The sequence below is a fragment of the Thunnus albacares genome, chromosome 10, assembly GCF_914725855.1.
Source record: "Thunnus albacares chromosome 10, fThuAlb1.1, whole genome shotgun sequence".
Classification (NCBI taxonomy): Eukaryota; Metazoa; Chordata; class Actinopteri; order Scombriformes; family Scombridae; genus Thunnus; species Thunnus albacares.
Window position 1 is genome coordinate 2,463,602 of NC_058115.1, and position 27,745 is coordinate 2,491,346.

The 27,745-nt window shown below is 39.1% G+C and overlaps 1 protein-coding gene and 1 long non-coding RNA gene across 4 annotated transcripts in view; one reads left to right on the top strand and one right to left on the bottom strand.

The window, feature by feature from the left end:
* Positions 1-1,643: 1,643 nt before the first annotated feature.
* Positions 1,644-27,745, bottom strand: part of slc7a11 (solute carrier family 7 member 11) — a 28,796-nt gene continuing 2,694 nt past the window's right edge. Inside the window, exons 2-13 of one of the 2 annotated variants that reach the window (XM_044363485.1) lie at positions 26,596-26,722; positions 23,894-24,009; positions 20,736-20,861; positions 18,330-18,429; positions 18,157-18,201; positions 11,510-11,633; positions 6,673-6,776; positions 5,695-5,791; positions 5,046-5,195; positions 3,816-3,993; positions 2,785-2,842; positions 1,644-1,872 (exon numbers count right to left, since the gene is read on the bottom strand). In XM_044363485.1, the coding sequence (XP_044219420.1) occupies positions 2,787-2,842; positions 3,816-3,993; positions 5,046-5,195; positions 5,695-5,791; positions 6,673-6,776; positions 11,510-11,633; positions 18,157-18,201; positions 18,330-18,429; positions 20,736-20,861; positions 23,894-24,009; positions 26,596-26,722 (1,223 nt within the window). In that variant the 3' untranslated portion in view covers positions 1,644-1,872; positions 2,785-2,786. Of the gene's footprint in view, positions 1,873-2,575; positions 2,843-3,815; positions 3,994-5,045; positions 5,196-5,694; positions 5,792-6,672; positions 6,777-11,509; positions 11,634-18,156; positions 18,202-18,329; positions 18,430-20,735; positions 20,862-23,893; positions 24,010-26,595; positions 26,723-27,745 lie in introns of those variants that run through there. The other variant, XM_044363484.1, reaches the window with a different exon arrangement.
* Positions 4,605-27,544, top strand: LOC122990237. Of its 2 annotated transcripts, XR_006405289.1 has the most exons (4): positions 4,605-4,642; positions 5,686-5,794; positions 6,339-6,418; positions 8,551-9,221. It is a non-coding gene; the product is annotated as an uncharacterized LOC122990237 (long non-coding RNA). The 2 variants fall into 2 exon arrangements; XR_006405288.1 differs by lacking the exons at positions 6,339-6,418; positions 8,551-9,221 and adding an exon at positions 27,245-27,544.

Below are 27,745 nucleotides of genomic sequence, written 5' to 3' on the forward strand. Positions count from 1 at the left end.
CACACACACACACAGCTTGGAGTAAGTCTATAACCACACCAGGCCACATAGGGCCAAGCTACTTCACTCCTGATGCAGGAGGTAAGAGTGTGGTGCTGATGTAGTCTGACTGGCTAATGTGAAATGTGAGTGGACTACCAGGGGAGCAGAGAGTCCACATAAGGTCAGAGAGGTGATGGAAAGTCATAATAATGATTGTGTCGAATGGCAAAGGTCCTAATGTTAGGACTGGATCATCTAACAATGTTAAAATGGACAAAAGGTGAGCACAAATACGTCTAGAACTGCTGAGGCCAACATTAATAACAAAGTAAGTTTTACTGAGCAGACAAAAGAGAGACGGGGAGTTTGTACTCAGAGGAACTTGTGTAGCGTGCTTGTGTAGTTGTTGTACTGTGTGTGAGAGATGCTGACAAGCTGATGTGTAGTGTCCTCTGTCATGATGATCCACTTAATACTTTGTCATGATGTAACCTTACTTTATGTTTGAGATGCATGTAATTATTAGTGCAAGTTGAGCCTGGACTATGCTTTTATTTCTATAAAGTTCATTTCTTTGAATGCTCTGAAGTGTTTTAGCTTGACAGATACATAAATGTGTGACATACAGTAAATATTTAGACTCTGGTGGCTCAGTATAGAAAAGTATAGGAAAATTATACCAATCAGGCAATAAGTCATTCATGTTTCAACTGGTGGCAGCACGCACTACATGGTCAGCTGGATCCAGAAGATGATCACCAGACTGATTGTACATTATCACAACATTTTCATAAACATCCCACTAGAGCTGCAGAAAAGACTACACCAATGGTTTCCTCAACCTGACCTGCCTGCGTTGCCTTAAGTTTATTAATTATATCATGTTGTATCATATTTAATTCATATTGCTTTATCATTTTACAAATGTCTGTTGTCCAATAGGATTCACAAGTAAATTGTAATAAAAGCTAAAATGAGTTGTGTGAGGTTTTGTTTTATGATGAAATACATCACAGTTCATTGCGTTAAACATTTTGATTATTATATTTTTAAACTTTTATATGTGATTTTGCATATCTTTGTTATGTGGAGATACATATCAATAAAACATCTCAAATTAAAACATATCATCCAGCCCAAACATACATACATTCTGCTGTGGAAAGGTTATTGCATTTACTGAAAAAGGTCTTAGCATAAATTTGATGTGAAAAAGTGTGCAGACACCCTGTGGTGAACACAGTGGAGCATTTAGCAGCAGATATTTTTCTGAAGAGTTGCTGCAGACTAAAACAGAGCTACACACACTGGGAATTTGCAATTTTTTTTGCTTAGTTTTTATTGATAAGGCATGACATTTCAAATTTAAGACATGATGCTTATTTAACATCTTTCTGTGACTGGTGCACCTTTGAGTTTGTAGTAGCTTATAATTCAAGAAAACAGTGGTAACTCGGGACAAGTCTCTCTAAAAACAATCAGTGTCATACTCTATAATAAACCACATTCATCCAGACAGTCTCATGCAAGAACATTTTCATATTCTTATCCTAAAACCCTCTGACTTTTTTCTGTGAGGTTTGCTCATAAAAAGTACTCCAAGTTGGATTCAACAGACTCTCTTAAGTGCCTGAACTTGTTGAAAATCTCTCATTTCTGCCTGATGAATGTCACCTGTTTATGAGGAGATGAATGTTCATGAGATGTGATCGTTAGCTTAATCAATGCCTCTAAAATGTAAGGCTTCGTGTTCTGCTTCTGTTTGTGGGCGAGTTTCATTCACAGAAATGTTACCAAAGAGTAAAAACAAGAATTTCACACCGTTTCCAGTTCTGTTTCCAGATATCAGCAGACAAAAACATAATAAGTTTAGGAGCGTCAGTAGGGGACCTGAAACAATTAGAAAATATTAATACAACGATATAGAGCAGCACTGTAGTGGGACAGAAATAAAGAGGGAATGCTTTGACATGAATGCCTATATACGTCTTTCTAAAGCAAAGCGCTCATGATGGGAGGTGGTCAGGGGATGTGACAGTCCCAGAGATTTTAGACAAGAGAATATAACAGTTAATCTTATACTATCAGCTGCAACAGAAGATGATCCTACTGGACAGAGACATGCAGAAAGATGCAGAAAGAGGCAACTACTGAAATGTAGAAGTTGCTGCGCCAAAATATGCCATTATAATAATATGGTGAATTTAGTTTTAGTTATATAGGCTATTTTATTTAGATGATTTTGGTATCATATTTAAACTACAAGTGTTGCTCCCCTGTAGAGACATCAGTGACTGTCTGATCAGGACTCGTACGACAAGTCTGGAGCACTCCTAAATCCCATTTATACCCTTAAGAAAATTCTTAGTATGAAAAAATTGATGAATGCCACAAATTTTCTTAAAAGCACAAATCTGTTCGTATGAGTGTTTCTTGCATAAGGCCTAGTGTTCATATCATGTCCAGTGATTTGCTCTTTCAGGTCACACAGTTAGTGTGGGTTGTTGAGAAGAGAATGGTAATCAGGTGAGCATTTACTGATACATAAATAATCACAAATGGTCACAAAAAATAACTATGTGGATAAAAAATAATTTTCACTTCTTTCAACATGAAAATTTTTTATCAAAACACATTATGTAAACTCACATTTAGCACAGACATACAGTATTTAATTTCCACTCTCTGTAGTAGCAGTAGCAGTTTTAGCAGTAAAATGAGGAACCAGTTTCACTTTTCTGACTTCAGCTCAGTATATATGTGATCTGAAGGGAGCAAAGAGGTGATGTGGTGTGTACGTGCCATTACTGCTCAGCAGGAACGACCTCCAGGAGGATCTGTAAGGTTCTGTTGAAGGAATCTGAGGACAGAAAAAAAAAAAAAACATAATGATGTCATCTCTCATTTTATATAAGGAAAACTGCTTGACACATGTTAACCTAATGAGATTGTTTGGTTGGAAAACAAACAAGGAAAAAGATAACCTGGGAATGTGCACATTTTAAGCTACAACAGAAATAAGATACTATTAGCACATTAGCCAGAGCTTATTAGCATTGCAAAATGAACATGCTTTGTTAGCTGAGGGTTTGCCAGCTTGCTCTCCTTCCATGATTATCTTTGAATTCTTAGGCAGAGTGAGCTGAACTATTTAAGTCTCTATTTTAAGTCCATCAAATAGGACAGAATTCAGTATAATCTGGTTTTAAAATGACGTTATACAATCAAAAAAAAAGGATTTCATAAGGGTTCTCCACAGATAGAGCTCTACCTAAGACCATAACCTTAGGAGATTTTTTTTTCTTTTCACTAGCTTTTGTAAATGTCATTTGAAAGGCAAACACAAAGAACCATTTGTCTGTAAAGAACCTGGGTTTAAAGAAAATGTTTTTAATATTGTAGTCAGAGCCTTCACCAGGCCAAAGTAAGAACGGCATCAAACCTACCCTTGGAAGGTGACAAGAATATGATTTTTTTTTTTTAACTGGGTGTAGTTTTTCAGCTTTTTCTTCAAAAATATCCATATTTAATATAGTTGTTTGTTTTTTTTGAATAACTGTCATAGTTTACTAAGTGAACCCTTTACAGAAATGTTCCACTCAGATATGCTAGGTGGAAGCCTCAGATACAGTTACAGCATTATTTTCCAAATGTCTTCACATATTTATCAGGGTACTTCAGGGTAACAATAAGTAACAATTTTGTAAAACTGAAACATGAAAGAAAAAGTACAGCAAGACCTTGTGTCCCCAGAATGATCCATCTATCCCAATGTCGTATGTGCAGATGAATGTAAAGATCCATTGTATTAGTGCCTGATAGTTATGAGTTACCTAAAGCCCTCTGAAGCCACTTTGGTCTGTGGTCGAAGTAAATGAAGATATAGTAGGCAGGGATGCCAGTAAGGGAAATGGCAAATCCAATCCCTGTGTTGACTGGGTCCGAGTACAGAGACAGGAAGACCATGAAGAAGCATGTGAGACAAAACACCACTGGGATGAAGAGCGGTACCTGCGGAGAAGTTGGGAGTGAGGTATGTTATCACAAAGAGTTTGCTAGATTGAAACATAGCTCATAAGAACAAAGTGGGACTGTCACGGGTTCGCTTTCAATGATGGCTCAGACGATGAGAAACTTCAGCGTGGTGATTTTTTTATTCACACCAAGTTCCCCAAACAAGAGTGGCAAAAATATTTACAGTGCAGGAGTGGGAAAAACCCAATAAGAAAAAAAAAAGTATTTACACGACAGGTTTCCTACTGGCAGCTCATCACCCACATTGTTACTTAGCCATGACCAAAAACCCAACCTCCTAAATGAGCAGAGCTCCCCCTTATATATTCTTAGCCCCTCCCCCGGGCAAACCAATTACCAAATTACAGACTCCTACAGTCAAATTTGACAACACAACGAACATTAATTCAAAAATCAATGATATACTTTGTATACAGGAAAAATGGCACTAATCGCCCTCCATACAGCGATGGCCCAATACCCCCAAACCAAAATAAATCATAAAATATCAGTTCATACAATGTTGATGGTATAGTCCATGGTCACCTGACCCTCTTAAGCGCGCCACCAAGCGCTATATATTGTGTGTCCAGGTATTGCTTCAGTTTGGCCCATTCCCGGAGGCGACCAGAGGCAGCAGCAGCAGGTAAGTGTATATGTGTGTGTGTGTCGCGTCAGCACCGAGTGTGCACCCTCGAACGCCTAGCGTGAAGAAAAGAGTTCGGACAGCGGGGAAAAGTTTGTTGGAGTGCAGGACCGCGGGACACAAGTGCGGGCCTGCAAGGAACAGTTTTAACCGGAGCATGGCTCCGCAGGAACAGTGGGAGCGCTGCGGGCTGTGCGCTCCCGGCACCGGCGCTTTCTCTCCGGCCAAGAGAGAGAGAAACGCACGCCGGTTAGGGCATGACGGAGCGTTCACGGGCGCCCCGTCACAGGGACACTGTAGGATACATGGAGGGTGTGTGAGCTGTAACGTGGTAAATGTTGTGACACCAGTCCAGGTAGGATTCAGTACGGCTACAGGTGTGTACAGGTGTGAAGACACTGACCTTAAAGGGGCGGGGGAGGTCAGGCTGGGTGTATCGGAGGTAGATCAAACCCAGTACTACCACACCGATGAACAGCCACCGCAGGAAGCTCATGAAGTTCAACAGGCTGTAGATATCTCCCACAAACAGCTGGAGCATGGTCATTGGGTACTGCACTCACATACAAACACACACATGCACAGTCAAGACAAGGCTTTGTAACTGATGTTGTAGTTTATGTGGTTTGTGTAGACATTCTTATTCATACTATGGCTGCAGAAATGATTCTTGTTTCTGATTGGCTGGCAGGTGTACATTAAAATCCATTATCAGAACACCTCAAACGTAGGTCAGAGGTCAATTGTTTATCCACCCTTCTATGTAAGCGTGCAAGGTATACGCAGGTAACCATAGCAACAATACTTATACTTCTAACTTATGCTTCCCAACACAAAACAATAATTAGCATGTAACACGGTGAGTAGTATTTGTTTCAACATTTATGTTTATATTGACATTATTGATTTTTGTTCAACTCTAATGGTAATTGCTGGTATTTTCAATGATTGTTATTGCAAATGTAGGTATCAGTGATATCTATTATTGTCGGTATTGTCTAATTAACAGTGATTGATTGCTATCATCATTATTATTACTGCAGTAAACTGACCAGTATGAGGACAGCAGCCAATGGAGTGTGTCTGCGGACGTGGATCATGGACAAAACCTCGGGGAGTTGTCCTTCACGTGATGCCACAAAGAACATCCTGGTAAACACACACATGGGCACACACACGTACAAAAGTGTGAATAAGAATGATAATAAAATCAGAGTTAACATTGAATTGATTTAATCTTGGATCAAATTCACTTTATGTTGACATTATCAGATGATTTGCTGTACCAACAGAGAACGAGCTTTGCTACCCAGTAATGTCATGCAATGCAAACAGCATGATGTAAAGTGGGAACTTCCAATATGCATATATCCAATAGAGGTGTCAGGATGACTGCACTCTGTGTTCTCATTTCCATCAAGACTGTCTCAGGTGTGTAGTTCAAAGGCTGATAAGATAGAACTTGCACACTATGGAAGATAGAATTCCAAACAGAGGCGGTACACAAGAGTCAAACATACTAGTGTGACTTGCTTTCATTACTGTACATACCTTAAGTTCTTACATAGTGGCTTTATTTGCCTCAACTGCAGGCCTTCATGTGAAACAGGCCTAGAGTCAGAGTCAGATAGACCTTTCCTTACTTTCTCAGTTTGAGATTCTGTCATATTTTGCAGCGTCACTGTTTCTCCTCCAGTTTGCTGTTTTTGGATCGCTGTTACCATAAATGAAACTCAACACTTCCTGAGCAAATGTTTCACATTGGAAGGCTTAAAGGTAATACTCCCTCTACTTTCCGAGAGGCTTTTCAAATGAAAAATCAGCTGGGAGTCTTCATTTTCATTGACGGTAGCTTAACAGCAATCGGGAATAAAATACAACTCTGTTGTTGTACTGATTGAATTAGTACAGTGTAATCGAGAGGAAAATATGCCACTGTGAATGTAAAATAAACAGGTTAAGTGTTTTGTTATTGTCATTTGAATGTACACTGGTGTGAGACCAAGGCCACCAAGTGAAAGAATCTGTACCTTGACAAGGCAAACAGGCAGCCATTCATGGAGCCGTAGCAGGACAAGGCCACAAACACAGGCACTGCTATTGAAAAATTCCCCAACAGCTTGTCTGCAAAAGTCTGAGGATATGATGGGGACAGGCACAAACAGTAAGGGAGAAAAGTGAGCATAGTATTTGTTTTTTTATAGATGCAGTAGGTATAATAACATAGCACAAAATGAGCTCATCTGATTTCATTGTTTTTGAAGACGTATCAGAGACTTTGTCTTTTTTTTTGGCCACTTTGTGGCAGGAAAAACAAGTAGTGAACATAACACTGACATATCATCACATTTTATGTTGAAATGTTGAACTTGTTAGCAAACAGTTGCTTATTTCCACATCCAGCAGTTATGTAGCAACATTATCATTCATTCGGAGTCGTGTTTCTGTCCACCTGGTGAATGTAAGTCTAATATTCACTCTCTTTTAGTTCTGTTTTTACTCTCTACCAACTCCTGAGGGAAATATCTGGCTCTTTAGCTGCTAAATGCTCCACTATGTTCACCAGCTAGTCTACAGCTAACTGTGTCTGTTTGCCATTTGGAGCTGAGCAGGTAGTGTACAGCTGCCTACTGCAGCCCAGATCGACACTATGAGAAAACAATAGAGTAGGATCTTAATGCTAAATGCTACTAAATGTTAGTCAGTTTATGTGCTGTTAAAGATTAGCTTGGTGCATAAGGTGAAACTGTGTTTGTCATGGAATTTACAGTACTTTTACCTTCTCATCCTGAGATGCAATGGTTAGAAAAACTTTAAAATACATACTTTTAAATTTTGTGTTATAATTCGTTTTGAAGGTGGTGGTATCACACATGAAGCAAGTTAAATAAAACCCAACAGTTACATTGACAATACAAGAGAGGTTTACTGTATGTTTCCTGTTTTAGTCAATGATATTGACACATGGTTTAACTAACATTTATGTTAGTAAAACGTCATCTAGTACAACCTTGTATTTATTTATTTATTTACTATTATTATTACTTAGCTAATTTAGTCATGTAGTCCCACATTAGACACACTACAAGATATGTAGTGTGTCTAATGTATTTTGATATTTGGTATTTTGATAGATTCTGGGGTTGGTCCTTACCTGTTACCATGCAAACAATATTATGTTTACCCCCTATAAAGGTCATTGGTGGTAGAAAAGGCTGCAGAAGGAAGCTGTCATGAGCTCATTATGTCATATTGAAATGTCTGAACTTTCTTCCTCATTGCTTTAGGTATGGATGGAAAAGAATCCAATTCAATTCCCGCTAGTGGCACTTTTAATCTGGCCCTGTCAAACATAATTGATGACTCAGCTTCAGAAAGTACTGGGATCAAATCCCAGTACTTACCGTGCTTATAGTTTGGCCCTGTGAAATAGGCCTTTTCCATACACATGTGCTGGCTTTGCTTGACTCGATTTGACTCAGCGCGTGAGCCCAGCACAGCAGGGATTAGCATGTCCATTACAATAAGGCTACCTGCTTGAAGGTGTGTCTTTAACTGATGACGCACTTGTCTTGAGTGGAAAAGCAGCAGGCTGTATACATCATAGCTGTGACTACTGGTCAATGTCGTGGCTGTAAAAGGATTGATAAACACATTTAATTTCCTTTCAATTCTTCACAATAAAAGTCCCCCATGATTTTGTTATTTAAAAGCTTTTCACATGAAGCAGCAGCAGCAGGAAATGTGTTTTCATCTGTATTAATTTAACGGTAAAACAAAGCAGATATCTGAAAGTACAAACAGAAAGACAAGAGAGAAATTAAACTTCAAACCATAGAGATTCAGTTTCAGTAGTCAGAGCTGAACACACAGAGACTTTTAAAAACAGCTTTATCTCTGGTCTCCAGCACAGACGTGAGTTGAATCTCGCTGCACAGCACATGCTTGTTTGAGAGGGACATCACTGGTTTGCTGCATTTGGCAAGACATCACCACAACCTGCTTGGAGGCGGGTCGGGCGCACTTTGGCCCGACTTCGCAAATGGTCCATCTCTGGGGCGTGACTCAGCACAACTCCGTGCAACCGTAAACTGGTAATGGAAACGCAAATCAGTGCAGCATGGTTTGACTCCGCACAGCCGAAAGTGCCAGTGGAAAAAACCCAAAACAGGACTGGCAGTGATGGCAGGAAGCCAGTGAGAGATAAATCTATGCTGCAGCACTTGTCACTCTTACAGGTTGATCAACCAGTCTTATAAACATGATTAACTATGATGCAATGTAAAATGTAATTATTGTAGCATTGCATTTATTAAATAATGCTTTTAATGTGATAATGATGTGCACAATGTCTTATCAAAATGTCAACTAAAGGGTAGTTCCACCAACACCATATAAAATTGGATTGGTATCTGCTTTCACTTTCAAAGTGATTGATTTTCATAGACCAACCAGCACCAAACAATCAAATGTTATTCATGTTTTCTGCTGTGGCAACATTGTTTTGATTGAAATAGACAAACTACTCATTTTGCATCTATGTCAAACTCTTGGATTAAAAATGACAATACACCTCAAACTTAAATGGTGGCTAATTTATAATGTCTTGAGATACACACAAGAGAAAAGTTATCTATATGTAACCATATTAGCTCTCCACTTCTTTCTGTCTACTGTGTTCTTCAGACTCTTACATTATGTGAATACCCCTTTAATATATCAGATCTAAAATTACTAATTGGGCCTTGAGGCCAGCTTCCTCGAGACAAGTTCTAGACATGAGTTAAACGCCGTAATTAAGTTTGAGATGTAAACTTTTGCCCACTGTCTGTGAGAGAGGAAGAACAGAGTGTAATTCTTTTATCCTATCGCAGCCTTCTAAGAACAGATAAATGCTCTTAACACCTTTCTTAAGGCGCTCCCATCACTCATTGTGCACAGGGCAATAAAAGTAACTGCATTAGAAAAGATCAGAGATCTTTTAGTGAATGAGTCTTCCCCAGCTACAGGCTTACAGTAGCACTGATTGCAGTCCTCAGTCTAACAAGCAGTGGTGGCTGTTATTAGGGAATGTCTGTGATGTGATTAGCATTAACTGGGCTGGGCTGAAACAATTACATTAACAGCTGCTGGGAAGCTAAACTGTCAGAGACACTTGGCATGTTAAGTGCAGGAAGGCAACTATGGTGCTCACATTGGGAGTAAACATCACTTACAGCAGAGAGGTGAGACCTCAACTAAATGCTTTGAAGCGGCAGACACCTTCTTACTGCTGGAGAGCCAAGGCCAGCTCAAACTCTGAACAACTCAACATCAAAAATCTGTTGACAGCTTGTAGAAATAAGAGTCAGGCTACACTGTTGCTGTAATCATTCATTGATTTTACTTTCAGGAAAATTCCTTCTGTCATAGTTTTGGCAAATATGCTACAGATTAGCACATCATTGCACCCACTACTGTCATACAGAATGTGAATACACGTTCTCTGCTAGCATCTTTAAAATATATTTCAATGGGGAAAGAGGTAAAGCTCAGACAGGTTTTGAACAGAGCACTTAGTTAATGGCAACCAAAGCCATAAAAAGATTTGTTCAAACTATTTTGAGGTGTGAGGGAAGGTGATCATTAAATGCTCTCACCATGGTAATTCATTCCCTCTGTTGCACCATTTTCTGTAAATCACACCTGTAAATTAAGATAGCAGCACTGATGACAAAAGTGAGATCAGTCAAAATAGGAAATGATGAATGAGGAATGAGTTGTAAGGCTGTTGCATCCACATTCTCTACAATGAATGCAGTGTTTACTACAACATGGTATAGAGATATTAGCCAAAACAGACAACAAATCCCAGGTTGTAAAGTAACAGTTCTTTGTTGCAGTCTATTTGGGTCCTTTGCCAAGGACACATGATACATGTACGTAGTCTATAACTCAATGGAACAGAATGGAAAATGGAATGGAATGGAAAAGCAAACAATAACAAAGAAGAAAACAGTCTATTTTTAGTTGGCATTGTGACATAACTGGCATAGTTTACTTAGAACTGTAAATGACCTTCAGGTTTTTCTCCAAGGAGTTAAGCAGGAAAATCAACAGTTTTACAAAAAAAATTCTTACCAAAGGTACACTTACTTGCTTTTTCTCAAGCTTTCAATCTCATGATTTTCCTCAGCAGATGCAGTTTGCTCAGTTGTCATGGAGACACATAGGTCATCACGTGACCTAAGTATCTTGTGGTCACATGATAACAGGTGGTTGGATGTGGGGACAACATTGCAACTCCCGGACAAACATCTTCTTTTGCATCAGTGAAATGTATTATTTATCTCCATATCATCTGAGCAAACGCCACCCACTGAGGAAAACCAGGAAATCTGGTTAAAAGTTCCAGAAAAAGCTAGTGTGTAATTGTCAGTTAGGGTTACCCAGGTCAAGAATACATTTTCATTCTCAAGGATAATCAACAGTTTGAAAATATATGGTAGGAGGCCAGCCATTCCATAAAAACAAGCATTACATACTGCATGTTCATAGAAATTACAGAGCTCAGTTTGCTATCAAAGAGTGATGAAGCGGATGATTCTAACAACTGTAGTATGAATCCCCTGGAATTATCGAGCAGCTGCTATTCATTTGTATCATGTTATATTATATTTTATTTAATGTTTTATACTTTGCAGGTACATGTATTTAACTGTGAAAACCCCAGATTTTACCAGGTAAATATAATAGTTAGATTTTGTAATAATAACACCAATTTTGGTGTGTACTTGCTGTTGAAAAACATGATGGTGAATAATATTTTTATTTAGGTACAGTATTTTGATTGCTTTTTCTCTCTTAGAAGGTATTAGTATTACTCACCACAGCGACAGCCTCTGAGGCCAGGAGCTCCTCAGCTGACATCACGGTGTAGTACGCCACATTGGTCAGAACATAGCAGGAAGTCACAATCACCATGGAGATGCAGATAGCTAATGGCACAGTCCTGGGGGATAATAACAGAAGGCGTACACTGTCATTCACCTCCATTTCTCCCCTGTTTTGACCTCTGCCTTTATTATTTTTTTTGTCTGTGTGTTCTTCATAGAAATAAAACAGTGGGAGGCCACTCTGCTGCTGATGTCAGCTATAAAGGCACTGAAGCAAGAGATTTCAAAAGCGCATGATCCAAATATCTTGATATTCCCTTTCCAAGAGCTGCTCGAGGGGCTTGACAATAACAGTGATGTGGAAAGAAAACATGAAGTAAAAGATAATCCATACCAGATAATGCACCAATTACCTCCAGACGCAAAGTGTATTATCAAATCTTTAAAAAAAAAACATGCTAAATTAAGGTGATGAACATAGTAAACATTAAACCTGCTTAGCATCATCATGGTAGCGTTGTCATTAAGAGCATGTTAGCATGCTGCCGTTAGCGTTTATCTGAAAGCACTGCTGTGTCCTGACTGTAGACTCTTATTCTTGTTTATAAGTGTGATTGGATTATAGGCCAACAAAATAATAAATAAATACAGGCCTCAGCATTTCTCCTTAAAAAATTTGTATTCCTGGCAATATGGAGAAGGCTCTGAAACACAATCTACATCTTCATGTTGGGAAATAAAATAAATAGTAAAAGTATAATATGTGTTAACAAATTAGCTAAAAGATAATACAATATAATCTAGACCTTTTTTCCTTCTTCCTCAGTTTACTGAGGGTCGTGGGGAGTGCATTGACTCATTTCTAAAATGTCTAAATCCTGGCTATGACTTTGCCTATAATGGAGCATTATTCGGTTGATCGGATATATTTAGAGCAGGGTCCAAAAGTCTGAGACCACTAACCAAGATACTTCTATTTATCATTTGGTTCAAATGTAATACTGTTTTTTTCATTACAAATGATAATATCAGCTTAACAATTTGAGTGAAAAGTTGAATCTTTGAAAAGTGTCAATGAATTTCAGAATATCATAGTATTTGGTATGTCCCCCTTTTTAATGACAGCATACACTTGAGCTGGTATGGACTCCACAAGTTTGTGCAAAACCTGATGACCCACGTTATCCCAGCATTATTTGACAATGTTCCAAAGAGCTTCTTGTGATGTCACAGAATGCTTAGCTTTCTCAGTCCTCAAGTGCCCCCATGAATGTTCAGTAGGGTTGATGTCAGGTGACTGTGGAGGAAAGTCTATGACAGTCAGGACTCCTTGGTCTTCTTTGGTCTTCAAGTAGTTCTTGCAAAACTTTGAGGTGTGTTTTGGGTCATTATCCTGCTGCAGTATGAATCCTTCTCCACAAAGATGCAAACCAGAGGGTACAGCATGTCTCTGAAGAATGGAGTGGTACTTCTCCTGGGTCAGGGTGTAGTCATTCAGTGCAGGTGTCCAACTCCAGATTAGGCAAAACACCCCCAGACTTGAATATTGCCACCACCATGTTAGACTGTGGGTTTGAAACACTGTGGTATCATTCTCTCTCCTTACACACCTTTCTGTTACTCCAGTTATCCACTGTGAAATGCTGGTATTTCTTTGTTTGGCCTTGTTTCTCCTCCTGAGAAGTGGTTTAGAAACTGCTACTCGTCCTCTGAGACCACTACAAGACAGCCTTCTTTTGACAGTGCTTTTGCTGATTGGAGTCTTGCATTCTTTATTTAGCAAATCTGTATCTATGATGACATTGCTTTTCTATCTCTAAGGGAACTAAGCTTGATGTATTGATCTCCTGATGGTGTGGTCACTTCTGGTCTGCCTGATCGTGCTTTGGGTACAACTGATCCAGTTTCTGCAAAGCGTTTTAGAGTTCCATTCACTGCCCCCTTAGAAACCTTTAGTCTAGCCATGATTTGACACTGAGAGAGCCCCTCTTTGCCTAGAATAACAATTAGACTTCTGACACTTACTCTTAGTTCTGATACCATGTATCCCACTATCACAATGCTACTTAGTAAGCAAGGATCTGCTGGAAACTGGCACAGCCATATTTATAACAGGTGAACATTGACTGCAAGTCGAGTTACTTAACAAACCTCTGAGTAGATCAAACTCACCTGAGCATCATCTGGAGGCATGATTCAGTGGAAGGAAAACAACTCAAGGAAATCTGACCTTTTGTACAAAGAAGCTAAGTTGGTCAATGCCACAAATTTGCCTTAATTTGTTGACAGAAATAGTGCAGAATCTTAAATGTTTCTTCTTCATTTGACATGTCAAGACATCTTGTGTTTTTAAATGTTTCTGAATCCTCCAACTTGATTTTTTCCAGGTTAACATGGAAAATATTAGAGATTTTCAATGTGGTCTCGGACTTTTTGACCCCACTGTGCATCAACAAAATTGACTGTTGCCATGATACAGTGAACTAGTTACACAACCCCCTGAGAACATTCAAACTGTTCATTAAAATATGACAAATTGCAGTTTATAGCATGGTCATTAAGAATTATTGATTCTGATAGGCTAGACGGTGTAGATTAACCTTAAGTAACAAGACATCTCTGACACAGGTGTTTGTTTGCCATTCTTAAATACTGTGTATTTATCACAAGGTAAAGACAGAAGCTGTGACACTTAGCTAAAGAGCTGTGAGACAGGGTTACTTGTGTAAGCAATTCAAATAAAATTAACAAATAGCTGCTCAGTAAGAACCAATAGATGCAAAGGCATGAGTGCAATATATCAACCCATCCATCCACCCAACCTCCACTTTCCTACTTTCTACTTTGTTACCTCACTGTCAGAGTGCTGAGGAGTGATCATATGCATCTTCAGTAGATTCTTCATGTAATGTATGATTTGTTATAGTCCAAAAGGACTATGATAAAGTTGCCATGATACCCTGGTTAATCTTGATTGCAATTGTAACTGTTGTTGTCAGTGATTTTAAAGTGATGTTATTCAGTGTGTCTGGTGAAATTCAGTCTGCAATAAATGTGGCATGAAATAACAGATGAGATTAAGTATCCACATTTATTTGTCTAGTACTGTTTTTTCTCTTCATCCTAGGTCCTCAGGTATACATTCATACATGCCTTCACTTGTAATATATTGTTCTATATTTTAAACACAGACACGATAGATTTTAGCAAATGTTACTCAAACCTGCTTTGGACCCAAAGCACACAGGGATTGTATAATATAAAGATTCTAGTTCCCCAGGGTTTGCAGTGTACTCATGAGGCCATAAATCTGAGAGTAATCTTTGATTCAGACCTGAACATTTTAGCAATGTCACCAAGTCCAGTATCTGTCAAATTAGGAATATTGCCAAGATTAGATTGTTTCTTCCATTCAGCCATGCACAGACTCCAAATCATGCTTTTGTCTCCAGCCATCTAGATAACTATACCTCCCCTGTTCTAGCCTCCTTGCACTGGTTACCCGTGGTGTTCAGAATTGACTTTAAAATTTTATTACTTGTTTTTAAATCCCTAAGCAGCCTTGCCCCATCTTACATTATCGACCTTCTCACCCCTTACACCCCTGCTCGTACACTCAGATCTGCAGACCAGCTGTTGCTCTCAGCCCCCAGGGCAAGGCTTGAGACAGAGGGTAGTGGGGCAATACGAGCTCCATACCTGGCTCCAGTCTGCCTGCAGAGCTCACAAAATAGGTTTTATTGACAATTTTAATCTGTTTTGGGATTGTTTCTCCCTCTTCAGGACTGATGGAGTCCACCAAAACAAACCGGGCTCACGAATGCTAACATACAGCATGCGGTGCAGTCCTCTCCACATGACTGACTGTTTACACTCCACATACCTCCCCTGGAACCTCCTTCTTTTTCTCCGGTTTAAATGTAACACGTTCACCTGTTCATTTCCTTATTCAGACCATTGTTACACATAGGACCTCCCCCTGGTGAAATGTTCAACTGTACACGGTGGATAAGACCCTCATTACCTGCAACCCTTGACTTGGGCTCTGCTGGGCTTAGCACTGGGTCTGTGCCCCTCAGGATGGCGCTGATAAATGCTCACTCCATTGCAAATAAGTCCTTTGTACTGAACTCATTTTTTTCATCTCAAAAGATTTTCTGTTTCTGACTGAGACTTGGCAGAGGAGCTTGGAATACACCCCCCTAATCAAATCGCTATAATAAAAAGCTCCCTGCAATCTGGTTGTGTCTCAGCCTATTTTAAACATGCAGTTGTTCAGCCTTTTCTGAAGAAAAATAGCTTTGATCCATCCCTTCCCATAAACTATAGGCCTATATCTAAGCTTCCTTTTATCTCAAAAATTTTAGAGAAAGTTTTCGCCACTCAGCTCACTGCTGTCTTGACTACACACAACATTTTGGATAAATTCCAATCTGGTTTCTGTCAGAAGCATTCCACTGACACAGCTCTTTTCAGAGTCTCCAATGACTTAATGATGTCTTCTGATGTGGGTGAATGTTCTGTTTTGGTGCTGCTGGATCTTAACATAGCTTTCAGTTCTGTCGATCACAGCATCCTGACTGAAAGGCATAGGCAGTGGGTGGGTGTCTCTAAGAGCACCTTGGACTGGTTCTCCTCCTGTCTCTAAGATAGCAGTTTTTCTGTGTCACTTGGTCCCTACATGTCTGAAACTGTGGTTCTTTGCTGTGGTGTGCCCCAGGGTTCTGTCTTGGGTCCTATACTATTTGCTCTGTATATGCTTCCCCTAAGTCATATTATTATCAAATTTAAAGGTATCTCGTATCACTGTTACACTGATGATATTCAGCTGTATGTCTCTCTTAAGCCTGATGAGACTGATAAACTGACTATTTTGCAAAATTGTCTGTCTGCCATAAAGGACTAGACTAGACTACTGCAATACTCTTTTCACCTGCCTCAGCAAGTCATTCCTGGACCGTCTACAAATGGTCCAGAACACTGCTGCAAGGCTGCTGACCAGGTCCAGCAGGATGACTCACATCACACCCATATTATCTTCTTTACCAGGGGTGTGCCCAAATACATTATTCGGCAAAGCACAAGTAGTGGGTTTTTTACGAATATTAGTTTCATACAAATATTTTAAAAATTATTTGTTTTCAGGAAGAAAAAAAACCATGTCAAATATCAGCGCGCAAGTCAGTTACATCACTATCTCAGTCTCTCTCCTCTGCTCTGCTGTTACGTCTATCAAAAGGTCTCAACGAGGGGAGTCACATCCACCTGCTACATAATGCACATTTCCTAATTTGGACATTACTGCCGAGTTGGGGGTGTTTCCCAGAGATAAAGCTGAGCTACTGACACATGCGAAGTGCTCCCAAGGGACTCTCCATAACCTGTTGTTCCCCTTCTCCTTTCTACAAAATTAGGTTGTGAAAAATAGGCAATAAATGAAAAGTGCAAAGCAAGAATCGCCTTTGAAGTTCTTCTTTACATGTTACACGGTGTGCTGTCTTTGTGTTATGGGTGTATAAATAGGTAGAGGTCTGTCTGCAATGAGGCGATGAGTAAAGTTTTAGTTCAGTAGTCAGCACAGTTGTCTATGATCTGGGAGACTCCAGTTTGAGACCCAGTGTAGGGACCTCCTTCATAAGGTAGTTTATTCATAAACACTTATTGTAACACTTTAATTTTCTAAAATTAAAAGCGTAATAAAAACAAAAACAGGATTTTTAAGCCTCTTTCCACTTTTATTTGAATACAAGTACAAATAATTTTGTTGCCTCAACAAATATAGATGCAAATACAAATACTTGGCTCTCTGCACATCCCTATTCTTTACACTGGCTTCCCATCAAGATTAGGAATAATTTTAAGGTTCTTGTTTTCACATATAGAGCCCTGCATTGTCAGGCACCTGTGTACATCTCTGACCTTCTCCATCCTTATATCACCAGTAGGTCACTTAGGTCTTCTGAACAGGACTTACTGGTTGTCCCTCACACTCAACTGAAAACAAAAGGTGATCGTACCTTTGAAGTTTTGGCTCCAACACTGTGGAACACTCTTCCTATAGACATATGATCTGCAGTCTCTGTTGACTTCTTTAAAAAGCAGCTGAACACTCATTTATTCAAACAGGCCTTTGTCTCGCCTCACACTATCTAGTGTTTGTAATTTTATTTTTCTAATGTTTTCCTGTTGAGCATATTTTATTGTTTGTTTTTCTTTCTCTACTGCTTTTTGTGGTCTTATTTTTAATAATTTTACTCTTGTGAAGCACTTTGTGACTTTGCTCGGTGAAAGGTGCTATACTAAATAAACTTAACTTACTTTATTTACGTAACTGTGGAATAACCTTCCACTGGAAATCAGACAAGCAACCTCAGTGTCCTCTTTTAAAAAACATTTAAAGACTCGTTTTTTTACAAACAGGCTTTTAATTTTTGTTTTTTTATTTTTGTTCTTGATTTTTTGCTAGGTTTTTATTCATTGTCTTTCTATTTCTTGATTGCAACTTATTCTGATTTGTAATTGCACTGTGTAATTTCTGATTTTATTTCTGTAAAGCACTTTGTAAACTTGCTTTTGGAAAGTGCTATATAAATAAAAATCATTATTTTTATTTGAAGCCATCACATGGATTAAACTCACCTCTCAGGGTTTTCTACCTCCTCTGTCACAAAGTTCAGGTAGAACCTGGAAAACAAAATAGATATAAGATATATCCTTTATAGCTCCACTGACTAATGGATAATATTTCAGACTGCGTGTGTGTGTGTGTGTGTGTGTGTGTGTGTATGTGTGTGTGTGAGGACCATACCTACCACCCAGCGTATGCATACATCCCAGAGTAGAAGGCCAGTGGCATACCAGACAGCTTTACATTGTTCAGATCAAAGGCATTCTGAAAATGTCTGGTCTCCCCTGCAAACACACACACACAAGTACATGCACAAACATGCACACACATGAGAAGGGATTGTTGCAGCAGTGGAATGATCTGTACAAACTGTTTTTACACAGGACCAGGAGCATTCATAGCCATAACTAGAGGAGTGCACTCAGTAGAGTGCAGATCTCCGCCAGGTCTGTACAGTCAAGATGGTGGCACCAATAACAGAAACAGGGATGTATTCATGTCTTATGTCTAACTTAAGTGGATCATAACACATTGGGTATGGCGTTATAAAATAGGTTTTTCAACCACAAAAGGTCTTTGAGCATACAGTCATAAATGTACACAAAAAATATTAGGCTGATGGGTCCAGTAGTATGTGAGATTAGCTGCAGACAGATACACACACACACACACACACATTACCAAACATATGATCCCCTCCAGGATTATGCCTGGCGGAGTTAATAATAACAATAATAATAATAATAATAAAAGTAGTTTTAACCGTAAGACACATGAATGGAGCAGTAATCTGCCTTATTAGCTTGGAGAAATAGATTATACTGTATCACACAGGTACTTCAGCCAAGATTAAATCAGTTACTTTAGTTATTTAGGAACAAAAGCTGCTCAAACATTAATGGGCTCAAACAATTGTATTTACTGCTCACTTTGTGAAGACTTGCAAAGATGAACATAGATATTACCAGGGTCAGATTAACCTTAATTTGGTTAAATGCAAATTTATTGAAGAATGTATGTAAATTTTGGCAAGAAAGATAGGTTTGCAGGACTCTGCTTGAGGCCCCTAACATTTGAGTTTATTGTATTTTTGTGGCACATACTCCCAAATTTACAATCAGTCAAATTACCACAAACCAACTGACACACTGAATATGGGGCTTTTAAGGCTATAAGGAGTTTGAGGCCCTGGAGCAGAATCATACTTATCTAATTGGTATTCCAGTCCCGGATAATACAATAAAATACAAAATGTATAATTACAGTAATTAATACCATTCCTAATCAGTGTTACAAGCTTAGAGTTTTATTAAGCTCTGTTAAAATGAAATTAGAGTCTGTAATTTGTGGTTTCTTCAGCCCAGCAGGTATCCGGAGTCCAGTTTTTGATAATCTGTGTGCAGCGATGAGTCATCTGTGCCCTCAAAGTAAAACAAATAATTCACTTCTCTGTTTTTAATTACTAATTAATTCCCCCAAATTACTTAATGATTTTTAGTGTTCTCACGACTTTCCAGAATAAAGACAATGTTATCATGTCAAATGTGTTTAAGGAATGTCACATGAGCCAAACCCAAAGTGGAATGAATTTATGGGTTAAAAATCAAACAAAAACTAATTCATGAGTACAGTTTATGAAAATGTACAAAATACAGATTTTGCCTTCAGAGATTATCTGCAGTTTAATCATCAATTGCTGCCAGGCTACAATTAACAAATATTTTTTGTTTGTTGGTTGACCAAAGATCAACTACAACCCAACCATTACAACAAAATCTGAGCAACCTCACTGAGGACAATATGGTTTAAAGCTCAAAAATAAGCTAGTGCATGGACCTCTACTTAAGATTTTTTTTTTACGATAAGATTTCTCAAATATATATTTGAACTTGTTGCTGAAGTTTTAAGAAAGGAGCACAGATCCAGTCCTACCTCTAAACTCAGACCCATGTGGAATCCTATATGGGCATTAGCTGCTTTTCAGAATTAAATACAAACCATTTTGTACTGTTATCCATTCTACACCGCAGGGTTAGAAGATGAATCGCTGCAATCATCAGGCACTAGTAGCGTCATTAGATTCAGTGGGTGTGTAGTTCAAGAAATGTTAATGATCATTATGAGAGGACGTGGACCAGTGAACATCTCTAGTACTGCTTATACAGTGATGCTTTATATACAAATAACCAGATTTTAAAGTGAGGTCCATAGCTGAGGGGAGAACAGTGAGTCCAGATGCTGTGATTCAGAGCCCAATGAACACCTGCTGGCCGGACATTGTGAAACACATCGGGTATTGCTTGCTGTGAGCAGCTGTGAATCATGGCCTGCAAGGTTTAAGGTTATATTTACAGTGCACATGTTGTGAAATAAAAGGAAGCTATGTTAATTGATGCAGCTGAGAACACTGTGTGAAGTCAGGGAATGTTCTGAACAACAAATACAACCATGATGATGCAACACTAAATGCCCTCTAGGGGTATTTGAAGCTCTAGTATAGTGCTAATAGAGGCTATTAGAGGTGATGATGGTAATGATGATGATGGTTGTGTTAATGGTAGTGATGATGGTGGAGATGAAGGTGTCTTACCTTTGAAGAGCTGATACATTCCAGGCACTATGATGATGCCAATGGCCAGAAGCTTGCTGAAGGTGAGAAAGATTTGAATCCTGGCTGTCCACGTCACACTCATACTGTTCAGGTACATAACAGAAGCTACAGGGACAGACAGACAGTCATGTTACATCATCCTGGAACAGTGGATGTGTTACAGTTAATGTGTTTCTAAACCTTCAAGTTATCTTGTTACATTCAGTACACTGTGTTCATTTCTTTCTCTTACAGTTTCAGACAGTTCCCAAATTTGGAAGGGGATGATCAGTAATGTCACATTTTGATTTTCCGTGTACTGATTGAAGGCCACTAGGCCATGTGTATTGTGAGAAATGTGGAAAATGCCGGGTACAATTGCTGTCAGAGAAGTTTGAGACACCCTTTTTTTTTTTTTTTTTTTTTTTAGATGAATCATTTCTGGATCATTACTTAAGTGTCAAGGTCAAGGGAGGTGGAGTTTAGGAAAGAAGCTCTGCATTAGGAGGGGTTATGAGAGGTATATAATTTAATTGTTTTATGATTTTGCATTAGGTTCTTTATCCCGGGATCAAGGCCGCGGTTTGCTTTGTATTGCTCTTTATGCAGAGTAAACCTATTCACATTGAACTCTACCAGCTTCCAGTGTATTTCTTTGAGTCTTTCTCTTATAAGTGTTGAGTTTAATGCTAAGTTGTGGGTGAAGATTTATTGGCCCATCTGAAGATTTTACCATGACAACTGCTTTGTTGTATACACATTAAATGCACATCAGATATATTGCATCAAGTGGATAAAAGTGCAGTAATATAAAAGCACTCTAGGCCCAGATTCCCCTCACAATTATGTTCCTGCTGGGCAGCACAGTAGGAGCCAACGTCCAGTGCAATGCAGGAAGTACTGTAGAGTGTTCTTTATGAAGCAAAGGAAGTAGTAAGGACGTGGAGGTCAGGGTGTTGGATTTGTGTGTGTAACTATGTCTGACTTTAATTTGAAGACCAGAATTTGTGTCCCGTCAAAAACAGTTAATGTTTGCTTATTTTTAACCATAACTATGATCTTTCCTTAACCTTAACTGAGTGTTTTAAAACAACAGTCAGGTGTCCATATGAACAGTGAAAGAGGTTTTCCTCACTGTAATCATTCCTCCTGTTCATACTGACTGTTAAAAGATCCCCTTCAAATATGCTTCCAGTGTAAGTGACACGTTTACAATCTTTTTAGCATCAAATTCCCTCTTTGGATACAATATCCACACACAGTGGATAAGTTGAGGCCACTTTTTTCTACATCGTGCACTCAAAATGCTATTGCATGTGCACAAGATACAATTTGTGAACACGAGATAAGTGTATATACAGAGAGCCATCACAACAGACCAGCCTTTCTCCTCAAAGCATGAAGTGCAGTAAGACTGCTTCAACTATTGGGTGTCAGACTGTGGCTGCTCACTGCTACTAAATAGTTAGGATGGATATATAGTATAATAGTATAATGGGAAGGGTAAGGACAGGATGCAGAGTATAAACTCCTGGTATATAAAGTGTACTTGGAAAATAAAGAGATACTGATTGGAACTGGATGATGAATGGATTTCTGTCAAGTGTCAACAAGCAGTCCAAGACTGTCTGACTATACACATTCCCCATCAGGTCGGTAAATGTGAACACGGAGTTGGAACACTGAATCACAGGTGAGACAAGAGGTTTGTGACTTCACATCGGGTGAACCGTTTGGAAAAAGTACCGACACCTTTTACTCAGGCTCAGTGCCACGAGGGGTCTTAAGAGGGCTTGTGTGTGGGCGTGTGTGCACCACAAACAGCCGTTTCCATGCGTCTCCCCCTGCTGATTTTGACAGAGAATCTTCCAATAATTCAAAAAATATTTAGCCCTCTTCCCTGATTAAGAGGTGTATTCTTTGACTTTGAAACAATAGCCTCATGTTGTTTGCCTTTCTAAGGCCTTTGCATGGTTAAATCAATGAATTTTATCTTATGAATAAAATTGCCCCCTTGAAATTTTTAACAGCCTCCTCAGTCACTTCATCCTGGCACTGGGCCTGCATTAACTCAAAAAGTAGCAATACCAAAATATCAAAATACTCCTTAATAATTAAAAGTCTTGCATTCAAAATCTTACTTAAATATTTTATTTACCAGGAACTTATACTCTGCATCCTATCCCTACCCATCCTGTTATATTGTTATACTATATACCAACCCTAATTATTTAGGAGCAGTGGGCAGCCACAGTCTGACACCAGACAGTTGAAGTACTCTCACTGCAGTTCATGCAATGGGGAGAAAGGCTGCTCTGTTGTGCTGGCTCTCTGTATATGCAATTATATTGTGCACACAAATTTACCAAAACATAGGAACAAATTGTATCTTGTGCTCACACAATAGCATTTCTAGCACTCAATGCAGTAAAACATGGCCTTAATATTTTTTTTTCCTTCCGGGCTCCATATAATTGCATTATGAAGGGATCTTCTAATGGTCAGAATGAACAGGAGGAATGATTACAGTAAGAAAAACATGTTTCAATGTTCATTTGGGCTCCTGACTGTTGTTTTAAGACAGACTTGAAAAATTGTGATCCTTTAAATACCATTATCAGCATGGCCATGTGTTGTGTTCACTGCCACAGAAAAGGAATATATGTCTTGTTCATGTATGGCGCCGTCTTGTATCTGCTCCATCACTGTATAGACAGACAGACCCCAGCAGGATCCGAGAGGAGCTGAGCAAATGTGACACATGCTGCATGTTTACCAACCTACATTAAAAAGTATTCATGAATTGTGCCTGTTGCTTTAAGAGCATTGCATTTTGTGCGGAAAGCAGTCATGTTCCCTATTATACGTCTTTGCAAAGCTGCTGTAGCGTCTGTTTGTGTTGTGATCTGTGTTTTATTTAATGCACAGGTTTGGGTAAGATAAAGACAATCCTGGGTCTTTTTGTCATGTGGACAGCTGACATCATCATCTCCATCATCCTCCTCCTGCCACTAACTCCACACTTCAATGCCTGTTATCACACACACTTAAACCTCCTGTCATTTACAGACCAGGTTACAATGGGTCAAAGAGATAATATCATTGTGATGTTTATTATCAGACTGATGCATTAGTCTAGCAGTGGTCTTGGTACATACTGATGCCGATGGCGGTGGCCAGTTTGACAGCGATAGGGGGAATATCACAGGGCATGAACAGAGGCTCCAGGATGTACTGACCAAAGGCCAGAGAGATGACTGCCATTGCTGCAGGCCTGGATGACACACACACACAAACATACCATTACATACAGCAGGTTTTAGTACAAACATATATAATACTACATTAATTGATATGTTCACAATCAAGGAAACACTGTTCAAGGAAACACAAAGAGGGAATTTGATGCTAAAAAGACCATAAATGTGTCAGATATCCACTTGATATGACTAACTCAGACTGCTGAAGCTGAATATAAACTTCACATCAACTTTTAAATCACTGAGTGGACACACTGTGGAATTTGGCCTCCATCACTTATATTGAAAGCACATTTGAAGGGGATCTTTTGATAACCAGTATGAACAGGCGGAATGATTACAGTGAGGTGTTCATATCGACACCTGACTGTTGTTTTAAGACAAACTTAAATGTACATAAAAAATGCATTTATGCATAATTAAAAAAAAAAAAACATTTAGTCAAATGACTATGTGGAATATTTATGGGGTCACTCATAGTGACCTGCTCAGCACCAAACAGCAGACAGACACAGATAGCTGTAGACTACTCCTGAGGATATTTCCGTCAGGAGTTGGTGGACAGAAACACATGAATGATAATGTTGCTCTGTGTCTGTTTAACTGTATGCTAACATATTAATTGTATCATTAGTAGCAGTAGGTAGTAGTAACTACCATTTTCAAGGTCAAGAATGAAATTTGATGCTCAGTACTGGAGGCAAAGTAATGAAGAGATAACTACTGCTAATATTACTACGTGATAAGTAATAATGTAATGATAACATATCTGCATTATCTTATTAAACCATCAAAGAATGTGAATAAAGTTCAGGGAACATGCTGAACCCAATTTTCAAGCTGGTGGTGAACTAGCCACCCCTTCAGCCTGACATGACCCCAATCCTGGTCATTTCAGATTTTTTTTTGGCCATTTTATAATCAGCAGATATGAGTGTGTGTGTGTGTGTGTGTGTGGTATCTGATGGGCACCAACCTAGGTAAGCTGTTCCCATAATCATATCCTCATGTGGTGGACAGTGTTCTGACTGTCTATAGGCTTGCCTTCAATAAGAATCAAATAAGACTGGCCGGTCCCACATGTTCATCCTATGGCTCATCAGTATTTCCCTCTTCATTTCCCACAACAGCCACTGAGCTGCTGCAGCCAGGGAAATCTCTCTTTGTCTCACTCATTCTTGTTTTCATTCTCTGTCTCTGTTCATTTCCCATGGTTTCCATTGAGTCCCACTAGCCTGAGGCCAGCATAAAATTGTGCAGCTCAGGATAGCCACGAGACTGTTTATACTGCTTCGCCTTTGCTGTGTACACACAGCTGCATATGGAGGTTTTTCTCACCTCACTGCTCTAAACTACACTCAGTATCTCACAAGGTCACAGCCAGCCAGGGCCTTTATTTGCCTGTTTTATTGGTCTGTGTCACCCAGCACACTCTAACAAAGCTTTATTAAATTAAACAGGAGCTGTGAAAAACAGATCCTGGTAATCTAAGGGTTATGTTTCTAAACTGTAATGATTTGCAACTACTTGATGCAAATAAATGCGATAGATTGATCATCACATCAACACTCAAAGTAGCAGAAGCAGTGTATTTAGCTCTCTTGTGGAGAAACTAAGTGTTTGGAATACACTGAACATCTACACTGGAGAAAATTGGGCTGCAGAAGTGGATTGAGAAGTTATTTTGTAACTGCTGATTCTGTTAAATATATTGTATATTAATGTCCGTTTAGCAGAGTTTGTTCCCAGTCAGACCAGAAAGGGAACTGTTACATTGTTGTAAAACAGGTCACAAACAGAACAAGAAATTCTCACAGTTCAATGTATTTGTCCATTTGACTCCTGTATCTCAACTGACTGCAAAACGTGCCTTACTTGTGGAGCAGTCCATAGCTTTTTCCATTTTGAACTCTCTGGGTGTCCATACCCTCAAAGATAATGTCTATCAGAAAGGTTTGAGGGTTTGAACTTGTGGTAGAGTTCACCAAAGCTGAATCCCCACAGAAAGATCCATTTGGATTTACTTTATCTCTGCAAGCAAATCCACTGTTGGCAGGGATTCTGTTTGAAATGAATTAAAAATTTGGTCTGAAATTTAGCTGTTATAAAGACTGGTGTGACAGAGCCTTTAAAACTGAGTTCACGGTATAAGGGTGGGCAAAGTAATGTGGGTTAAAGCAGCATTCTTTTCTTTTGGCCCCTATGCGCTGCACATGGGATTTATTCACAGTAGGGAAATGTTTTGGTCTCCACCAACTCCTGAGAAAAATATCTGGCAGCTGAGTCTGTCTGCCGTTTGGTACTGAGCAGGTCATGTACAGTGAGTTTTCTTTCTCACTGAAAACAGCCGTCTGCTTGAAATCTGGTTGAGGAAAGCAGCGAGACTTAAACAAAACAGTTAAGTTTTGGGCCGTGAAACCAAAACAATGGGCTGAAGGACGCTAAAAAGCTCTGTAGAGCTGAGGGGAACTGCTGAGTTTGTGATAATTCTCTGTGGGTTTGACCTCTTTAGATCAACTATTCATGTAAAAATAGTTATCAGTGCAGCTTTAAGTTTGAGGTAAGGTACAGTAAACTTGAGTTAAGGAGACATCCATTACCTTATAGCAATGAGGTCAGCCCATAGTCTTATGAAAGCCATCTGTGGTCCAAAAGCTTCCAGTATATATGTGTAGTGTCCACCAGACTTCTTAATACAAGTCCCCAGCTCAGCGTAAGACAGGGCTCCTGCAATGACAGAGGTGACAGATTAGCTCTGGCTTCAATACAAGAAAGTAGGCACAGAACAGTCCCAGGGCTGTTAAACTGTCTAAGCCACATCTATAGACATGTACAGTCCCTCCCTGGGCCCCATGATCACCAAAATATATTACTGTGGGAGCCTCTCTGGGTCTCAACCCATAACTTAAGAGAGGAAGATTTAGATGGACGAATTTTAATTACAAGTTTAGGGACTAGGAATTAAGGGAAGCAGGAAAGGGGTTAAGGAAGAGTATTAAAGGATAATGTGCTTGGACCTTTCATTACACCACAAAACGAAAGGATTTAAGGATACCGCAACAATATATGCTACAGTGCGCACAACACGGCCTCAGCACCCCTTCCTGCAGCACCGGTATTTGGATGTGTCTTTAGGTTTTATATTGAATCAGTGCATGCCATGCAGGACTAGATTTGCCAAAGAAACATCTGCTGCTCAACAATTTGGAGAATAAGTACACAATAGTCATTTATGTATTTATTTTGCAGCCTCGGGTGGACTGGGACTAAAATCTGTTCCTTGAATGCAATGACCGGAATAACCTGTTTGGGGCCCCGTGGCACAAATCTGCTGTTTGGCAACTGACAGACGGTGAACATGGATGTCTGAAGCCTCTAGTCATTACCTGCTTTACTCATCCATCAAAAGACAGGAATAGGAGTACTGAGATGCATTGCTGTTATTACATTATTATTTTTGTTATAATTATTATCCTTATACATATAGTGATAAATAATAAATTGTGTGTGTGTGTGTGTTCTTAACTATGCTATAAATGCTATAAATCATCAGTTAATACTTAATTTCATCTGTAGATTGTTGCTAGGTCAAAACAGACCCCAAGACAATCTTTGTACCCTGATGATGTGCAGCTTTTGTTAAAAAAAAAAAAAAAAGGTTTTAAAAGAAAAATGGCTATATCAATTCAGAAAAAGGTCATCCAATTTCATGATGAAAAATGTATTTAGGTTAACATGTCCTTTTGACTT